The sequence below is a fragment of the Manis javanica genome, chromosome X (assembly GCF_040802235.1).
Source record: "Manis javanica isolate MJ-LG chromosome X, MJ_LKY, whole genome shotgun sequence".
In the NCBI taxonomy this organism is placed as follows: domain Eukaryota; kingdom Metazoa; phylum Chordata; class Mammalia; order Pholidota; family Manidae; genus Manis; species Manis javanica.
In genome coordinates, this window is record NC_133174.1 from 12,854,032 (window position 1) to 12,863,652 (window position 9,621).

The 9,621-nt window shown below is 37.8% G+C and overlaps 1 protein-coding gene across 5 annotated transcripts in view; it reads left to right on the forward strand.

Moving 5' to 3' along the window:
* Window positions 1–1,753, forward strand: part of PPEF1 (protein phosphatase with EF-hand domain 1) — a 135,638-nt gene extending 133,885 nt beyond the window's left edge. For all 5 annotated transcript variants that reach the window (XM_037020564.2, XM_073227603.1, XM_073227605.1 and 2 more), the window contains 2 exons: window positions 150–234; window positions 1,142–1,753. In XM_037020564.2, coding sequence (XP_036876459.1) covers window positions 150–234; window positions 1,142–1,350 — 294 coding nt within the window. In that variant the 3' untranslated portion in view covers window positions 1,351–1,753. The remainder of the gene's footprint in view (window positions 1–149; window positions 235–1,141) is intronic.
* The last annotated feature ends 7,868 nt before the right edge of the window (window positions 1,754–9,621 follow it).

Here is a 9,621-nt window from a genome sequence, read left to right on the forward strand (position 1 = left end):
TGGGCCTCCAAGGAAGGCCTGCCTTCTCAAATTTCTATCTGAATCACATACTTGGGATTGGTGGTGGTGTTTTGTGTTTGTTACAGTTACTAGAATTGACCTTGTTATTAATTCGGTGTGCTTTAACACTCAGAAAATCTTTATTTTAGGCTCTGTCTACACTAATTGAAACTGTGTACAGATACCGATCGGACCTGCAAATCATCTTTAATGTCATTGACTCTGATCACTCAGGTAAATGAACTTTGATTAGTTGAGTAGCAGTAGAAAGCCAAGGGTAGTCTGTCTTTCTGAAACCAGAATTCTGTTTTCATCCGTTGCCATCTTCATCCGAACTTACTTCAACTCGGGGTGGGGGTGGGGTGGGAGGGGCAACTCATGTTTAATATTACTGTTGTTTTACTTTGGCCACAAACATTGTATTGAAGATCATATGGTCCTATATAGACCTATGTATCCACTAGTCAGACAAGAATAGCTCCTTTTATAAATCACCAGCACAGATAATAATTCACTGTCCATTTAAACATTGTAGATACTCATGGAGATAAATTCATCCCTAGAGTTCTGATTCTGTTTGTGGGACTGAGGGCTATGAACACATATTTTCTGCTTATCTCTGATGCACAATTACCTATTTTCAAACTTTAAAAAATCATCAGATAATTCTCAACTGCAGAGAACACTGAACACCAAAAAATCAATAATCAAAATATGAAAGGAAATTGTTGCCTACAATACATGGTAAAGCCATTGTTTACAATCCTCTTACTGAGCCCCAGGTTATCTTCTCCCTCTGCTTTGGTGACGCTCTCCTCTCTGTCCTCCTTTCAGGTCCACCTCCCTTAGATTTCAGATCTTGTAATTTCTGTAGCACATATAGTCCCACAGTCCACAGTCTTCTGCCGCTCCCTCACTGTTTACTTATTTCAGCTTTAGAATAATCTCAGGATCACTTGATAGTTGAAAATGGCATACTGTTTCTTGTATTTATAACCTGACTTTTCCATTTCCGTCAGTGCCTTCATGGTCAGGCATGTCAGCTTCTAATGGGGACTCTTCAGTCAGCATGGCTTCCCCACCCTCCCTCCCTACGTGGCTCTTAAAATGAATGCTCACAGCCTTCTCCTCTGTTCTTTAGGTCTGATCTCCATGGAAGAATTTCGTTCCATGTGGAAACTTTTCAAAAGCCACTACAGCATTCATATTGATGATTCTCAAATTGATGAGCTCGCAAACAGAATGGACTTAAACAAAGATGGAAGCATTGATTTTAATGAGTTTTTAAAGGCTTTCAATGTAGTGCATAAATTTGATAAGTTAAACAAGTCAGACACCAAACTTACTTAACAAGAAATAGGGCTTTCCCTCTTGGCAAATTGTTGGGCCCAAATCACTGACACAGTCTTTTCCAGGACCCTTGAAACCCATAGTCAGTAGTAGAGAAAAGTAGACCTCAATTCATGCCACGAGCAGGGGATAGTGTATTAAAAGTCCCTAGTAAGCTGTTATTGGTTAAGAGTAAGTTAAATGTCAGCTGATAGGATTTGGCTCGTGTCCAGACCCACACTGAGCCAGGTAGAAACTAGGTGAGCTACTGTTGGTCTCCTGGGCCAGGAAACCCAAGTAAATTTGGAAACATTGAAGGGAACCCACAGAACACCAGAGGAAAGTGTAACATCTGTGACTGCCTGAGGGAAGGAAGAGGATTGCCAAACTGTTAAGGAAATAAAATTTCCTTTTTAAAACTGAATCTTCTTTGGAACCATAAACCAATGATTCTCATTCATGGGGGAACCACCCTTCAGGGAGGGGGCCATATCAAATTCTTGGGGGAAGTTGTGGGAGTGTATTATTTGAAAAGGCATATTTTTTCTTGTCTGTTGAAGGTACAAAGTGAATACATTCAGATTGAACCATACAATTAATATGGTTTGACACCTTCACTGGTAAGATGGGGCCTTTGTTATGCATACTTGTGCAATTTATTCTGCCATTCCAATTGCTATCAAACAAGAGATTTCTGTTTAAAGGCAAGTTATTTCATTTTTTTCTAAGTTTGAGAACTTCAAGATCTGTCAATACGCCAGGTTAGATATCCTGCAACCCTGCTTGCTACACACAACAGAAATAATGTATCAAATATAACAAATATCTTTCTTAAATGCATAGCTGAGCTAGCAAGAAAGTAAAAGAAACCCCTAGGGGGCAGGGGGAAAAAAGAGCATAATTAAACCCATAGCAAAATTAACGTGGGACAAGATAGGCTCCAAGGCAAAGAATAGCATTAGGAATTTAAAAAGTCATTACTGAATGATAAAAGGAATGATTCACCAGGAAGATACAATAATTATAAACTTATATGTACCTAAAACAGAGCTTTAAATTTTATAATGCAAAAACTGACATAACTACTAGGAGAAATTGATAGAGGGAGTTTTTTTTAAGGCTTTTTTTTTATTAAGGTATGATTGATATACACTCTTATGAAGGTTTCACATGAAAAAACAATGTGGTTACTATATTTACCCATATTATCAGGTCCCCACCCATACCCCAATGCAGTCGCTGTCCGTCAGTGCAGTAAGATGCCACAGATCCAACATGTGCCTTCTCTGGGCTACACTGTGATAGAGGGAGATTTTTAATTGATCATGTAAATTAAAAAATTAGTGTGTAGAAGGTTGGACAATCCAGTTAATCCACCTGAGCATGTGTGTGTACTCTGCAATTTTAGAGAATACACATTTTCATGTACACATGGAACATTTATAAAAATTGAGCAAGTATTAGACCACAAACCATATCTCTAATACCAAGCAATCAATAACAAAGATACTACATTCTCTGATCAGGATGCAATTAGAGACAATGTAATATCAAATTTTATAACCATATTAATGAGTGAAAAAGGGTTGTAACTGTAGCTCTACCAGAAATTGCTAAAACTAGTTAACAAGAATACTGCAAATAACTTTATGCCAATAATTTTAAAAAATAGGTGCATGGGTTATTTCCTAGAGAAAAATAAAATTGACTAAAGCTAGCTGCAGAGCCAAAGGAGGGTCTGAGGAGATACGCAACCGTTAAGGAATGTGATGGCTTTGTAGTGGGTCTCTCTGACTAGGCTGGACTACAGTTCTCAGAATTCCCTTTCTGGCATGTTTCTGGCTAAGGTGGGCCCCAGAGGAGATTCTTGAGAGATTTGGATGTCAAAGGGAAGAAACAGCCATTGTGCGGCTCGGCGTGAGCGGCCGGTTCACCTTGCTGGCAGAAGCGGTAGCCAGGCCTGCAGTTGTCCTGGGTTTCCCGGGATTCTCTGTCAGCGGCTCTGATTTCTTGGGCCAGGTGTGCGTGTTTGGCTCCAGGAGGCGGGTCCTGGGCCAGGTGTGTGTATTTGGCTCCGGGATCTCGGGCCCGGGCTTCTGCAGGATGACCTCATCACCAAGACCAGAGACGGCAAGAATGGACTCAGGCTTCAGTCTGTTCTTGTGGGCTTGAGCCTGCTCCTGCTCGTCCCCTCCTGACTGCCCGCCCCGTGGACTTTGGGCTCCAGCATCAGGTACGGTGTCTAAAGCTTTGTAGAGCCTGTTTAACTAGTGTTTGTATAAGCCGCTTCTACTGGTTTTATATATGTGTGTATATGTACTGGTTCGGCCTCAGGTTGAACCTTGGCTGATACAGAATTTGGTACTGAGAGTGGCTCCAGAACAGAATCTTAAAGATGAGTACTTTGAATGTGTACAGCCCCTGTGTGCAGAGCTTCTGCCCCATCACCTCACATAAAATCCACTGTTAACAGCCAGACAGTGGTTTTAAGAAATGTCCAATCTCTGCCTGTACTGGAGGAGTCTTTTTTGGTTGCTTCCTGAATATCATTTGGTTATTTATTCTCAGGGTGGCTTTCTGGAGCTCTTATTTTCTCCTTTGGGCTTCTAATCTCTGGAAATAATATATGCCTTTGTTGGAAATGTTACCTAAAAATGTATTTTGATTTTATGAAACATTGTCATTTGATATTGTAAACCTTCTGCCTGACCCATGAGTTGTGCTTAACCACACTTCAGTTTTAAAAAGTATATTTATAAATATAGAGAGTTGTGAAATATCTAATTTTTAACTTAAATTTCTTTATTAGAAGTGAGATTGAGCATCTTTTTATTAGTTTGTTGGCCAGTCTATTTTCTTCTAAGAAAATGCTTGTTATCGTTTGCTCATTTTTCTAATGGCTGTTTGTCTTTTGCTTGTTGATTTCCAGGAACTTGAATTTCTTGATACTAATCCTTTGTTCTTTATTTGGGGAGCAGATATCATCTGCCACTTTGTGACTTGGTTTTCACTTTCTTTATGATTTATATTTTCAAGCAGATGTTTTAGATTTCAATTTGTCTAATTTGTCAGGCTTTTCCTTTATAATTTGTTTTTTGCATCTTGTCTAAAAGGGAAAATACCCTTTCAACCTTAGAAATATCACAAAGATGCAGTCGATCCTTATTATTTGCAGATTCTGTATTTGCAAATTCACCTGCTTGCTAAAATTTATTTTTAACCCCAAATCAATATTGTCGCCATGTGCAAAGTAGTGAAAATTTAGTCACACGTGTTCCCAGCTGAGGTCAAACAAAGCAACACTCTGCCTTCCTGTTCCAGCTCTCATTCTATAAACAAGCGTCCTTCTCACGGTGTATTTAGTGCCATTTTTGCATTTTTGTGTTTTTTGGTGATTCCACTATTTAAAATGACCCCAAAGATAGTGATGAAGTGCTGTCTAGTGTTCCTAAGTGTAAGAAGGCTGTCAGGTGCCTCCTGGAGAAAATACGTGTTAGATAAGCTTTGTTCATTTAAATGAGGTGTCTTTAAACAAATGCACATAAAACAAGGTTATGCTATTGACTGACTGATAACAAATGTTGTGACCAGAGGCTGGCGGGGACCCGATCCTGTATTTCCCCTAGGAGCAAACTGTTCAGTGTGCACAATTTCAGTGGTTGAAGTGATTAAATAGAACATAACTACTGTAAACAATGAGAATTGACTATATTCTCCAAAAGTTTTGTAAAAAATGCTTTTCAAGAGCATTTAGCTCTTTCCTCCACTGCAAGTGATTTTGGGGTGTGAGGCAGAGGTGCCATTTATTGAATAGTTCATTCTTTCCCACTAATGTGAAATGCCACCTCTGTCATACAGTAAGCCGTTTCTAGGCTCCTCGTTATGATCCGTTGGTCTCTTTGGTCTGCCCTCTCAGGAATACCTCATGCTGCAGCTTATAATTGTCGTGATATCGGGTATTAGGAGTTCCTTTCCCTTCCCCACCTTTACTGTTTAAAATTTCTTTGGTCCTTTAGTCCTCTGTATACATTTTGTGATCAGCTTGTCAAACCCCTGTTGGATTTTGATGGCAACTGCATTAAATTTATAGATTAATCTGGAGAGAACTGCCATCTTTATTGTGTTGAGTCTTCATATCTGTGAACATCGTGTATTTTTTGCAGTTATTTCAGTCTTCTCTAAGGTCTTCTAGCAAAGAATTTCTCATTATCGTTCTTGTCATCTTTTTAAAAAGGTTAATTCCAAGATTCATTATGGGAGTTTTTTGTTCTCTGTTTCTCAATTCTACTTGCTCTTTTCTCATAGGTTTAGTTCTCAGGATTTGCTTGCTTCCTTTCTATCTTCAGTCATTTTATGCAAATTCTTTCATAATCTCCTGGTTCTCTCTGTGTGCTTTGAGTCCGTGGGGGTAATTGTGTGTATGTCGTATGTGCAGACTCTTGGCCAGGTTAGATTGTTCACTCTTGTGCTTTGTCGTTTTTTTATTGTGAACCCATCAGTTGCAGAGCTTGTGTGTGTGTTGTTGTTTTTTTCCTGTGAAAATCCCATGTTTCGGGGACGTGAGAGCACCTTTTCAGAGAAGGTTTTTGTTTGCTTCTGCTTCTGCCTTGGGAGTATCACTGCTTGAGGAATAATTCTTCCCTTACTTTTTAGTCTGGAGCTTCTGAACTATGTGGGTAGAGTAAAAGCAATGTGAATTGTGGTCCTGTGGTTTTGAATTCTTGGAGAGCTTTTCTTTCTTTCCAACCCAAAGTCGTGTCCTGTGGTCTCTCTTGTTTTTAAATCCTTTCATAAATAGAATAGTCCGTTGAGGGTCTTGGTTTTATGCAGACTTCTCAATTCCAATTCCCTAATTCCCAAAGCTTCATTTGTTACCCATGTGTGGGAATTAACACCAAACCCTGAGGTTCTGGAGACAAATACTGGCCCCCCCATTAGCTCAAGCACTCACCCCTCTGCTTTTTCACTTCTCTTTTTGTTTCTGGCACCTGGGGATTTGCTTTTATTATTTGTGAGCTTAGCTGTACATTTAAAATAATTGTTACATTTTACCCAGTACTTCTAGGTGATTATAGTTAGAGGATTTTCAGGTCGTCTAAGTCTACCATATTGCTAGAAGATGATAGACTTTTTGTATCCACTGTTATTTGTTAATAATCTTGTGGCATCATATTTTGATGTGGAGGATGATCGGATGTTCAAAATATGCTATAGTGCTTGAATTATGCAATATGTGTCATTTGCTGGGTCTCATCTCAGTTTTTAAACTTTGGGAGAACTTATTTCTAAGTAATTATCCTCTTTAAATTTTTTAATATAAATGGGATCATACTGTACATTTCTTAAAAACAGGGGCACTTTGTTTTCCTTTTACCTTTCCTCCTCCGACATAAGCATGGCTCTCATCAGCCACCCCATCTCGCTCACCTAGGAAAGCCAGGTTAACTTATATGGCCTTCCGTATAAACCCATACAGTCCTATACATGTCCTTATGCATGCATATATTTACATACACAGTAATACATAATCAAAATGGCTTTATTGTGTGCTGTATGCAAATGGCAATATATTATACACCATTTTCTGCAGTCTGCTTTTCTCAGCTGGAAATACCTCGAAATCCCTGCAAGCTGTAATGGCTCTATTCTTTGTTGAATGCACACTATGAGTGTGCTCCTTGGGGATTCCACGGTGAATACACCCGGGTAAGCATCACCCAGATCAAGAAACATTACCAGTGTCCCAGAATCCCCCTCATGCTTCCTTCCATACCTGTCACCTCCCCACAAGGAAACCATTATCCTGACTTGTAACAGCACAGATTTTTTAAAAATCCCATTTGGTGCTTTATATAAATGGAACCATTCAAAACATCCTCTTCTGTACATTATATTTATGGCATGCATAATGTTGTATGTAGTTGTTCATTCTGGTTACTGCATACTATCGTGTGATTATGCCAGAACTTATTTATCCATTCTGCTACTGACAGGCTTTGGAGGTCCTGTGGGCAGTGCTGCCATAAACATTTCCATCCATGAACTTATTCTTCTTAATGGCTATATAATAATTCAGTGCTACGGAGGACTACCCTTTATTCAGCCACCCTGCTTTTAGTGGGTGCTTAGCTTCTTTCCAGCTCTTGAGCACTGAGGCAAAGCTGCAGTATTGCCTGTGTGCCTGCCTGGGGTGCTGACCCATCCCTACCATGGCATAGGCTGCTCGAAGTCAAATTGTCAGTACAGTAATTGTCATTTAAAATTAAGAGCTATTGCTCTACCCTCTTCCCAAAAATCTGTGGTGATGTCACGTCCATCATCAATGTATGTGAACTCCCCTTTTCCACATTTCTACCAGCATTAGATGTTACAGTTCTGTTTTGTGAACCTGATGGCTATAAAATGATATCTCATAAGGATATTTATTACGTGGCTACTAGAGAATCTGAGCACCTTTTCATGGGTTTGGACTTGCTTTTCTGTGGATTGTATATTCATATTTCTTTGCTCATTTTTTTTCTTTTGGGCTATTCATCCTTTTCTTATCAGCTTAGTATAGAAATTAACCCTTTGTCATTTTTTTTACAATTTCTTGTCTGCATCTATTGGCTATTGACTTTGTTCATGTTACCTTTGTCTTCCAAATTTTTTATATTTTAGACATTAAGTATATTCACATTTGCTTTTAGAAGTTCTGGACTTGCAGAAGGTCTCTCCAGTCTCTCTGGACAATACATTTACTCTCTTGGACCTTCTTGCAAGATTTTAATTTTTTGCATTTCAGTCTTTATCCAGGAGTTTATTTCTATAGTATAATATGTGATTTATTTGTATATTCTTCTATACAGATACCCTGTGATTCCAGCCTCACTTAGTGACTAGTCCATGCTTTTCCCACTGAATGAATGACCACACTTGCCATATATTAATTTCTCAAATATACTGGTATTTAATTCTAGATTATCTAAATGTTTCCATACATTTTTATCTATTTTTATACTAATATCATATTCTTGTATGTGTGGCTTTATAGAATTCCCTGATATCTGGTAGGCAAGTCCCACTCCACTGCTCCTTTCATACTTTGCTTAGTTAGCTATTCTCATTTATTTCTTGTTATGAACTTTAAGATAATTTTAAACAATTCCAAGAAGAACCTTTAAGATTCTAATTTGAGTGAAATTTATATATTACATTTGTGAACTTTTACATTTTTTAAGTATTCCTACCTAAGAACAATTAAAATTTACCATTTGTTCATAAATTTTCTTTTAATAGAGTATTATAGGTTTCCTTTTATGTCTTATGTCTCTCATATTAAATTTATTCCTAAGTAATTTATAGTGTTTTGCTACTATTATAAAGTGGAACACTTATCCCCATTTACATTTCAAGGTACTTACTGTTAGAGTAAAAAAAAAAAGGCTATTTATTGTTGTAATGTATCTGATATCCAGCCTCCTTACCAAATACTATTACTAATTCTAAAAGTTTTTAAATAGGGCCTCTTGGGTTTTCAAGGGAGACAATTATAGTAGTAGTAAACAGCCAATCTATAGCTCTTGTTTCCAGGTTGCCAGAGATAGCAAACAAAAATACAGAAGTTCCAGTTAAATATGAATTTCAAATAAACAATGCCTTTTTAGGATAAGTATGTCCCAAATATTGCATGGGATTAACTTATCCTAAAAATTATTCATTGTTCATTTGAAATTCCAATTTAACTGGACGTTCTGTATTTTATCGGGCAGCCCCACTTCTTCCCCAGTGATTATACCCGTTTAATTTTCTTTACATGTCGCATTTGCTGAAGTCGCTAAGATACTGATTCTCACTCCAGGCCATGTGTTAACTTCAGCCAGGAAGCTTCTTAAAAATTCTAGTGCCAGGCCCCAAGCTCAGAGATTGAATTGGTTGTATATTTTTGAAAGCTTTCCAGATGATTCTAATGGACTTCTGGGCTTCAGAATTACTACCCTAAAACAATTTTAAATAAAAATGGTGTTAGTGTGCATCCTTGTCTCCTTCTTGATTTTTAATTATTTTTAGGGTTTTGACATGTAAAATAATATTTGTTGGTTTTTGGTAAACATACTTAGTTTTGTTTACATGGTTTTCAGCTGTTTCTATTTTACTTAGCTTTGATTAGTGATGGCTGCTTTTGGCATTTATTAATATGCTTATATGGTTTCTCTCTGTTTAAGGACATAAAATCACATTGCTAGGTTTCTTTGCATTGAAGCACTTTCTGATTCTTTTATTTCATGCAGGAGTCTATTTACTAATGTTATT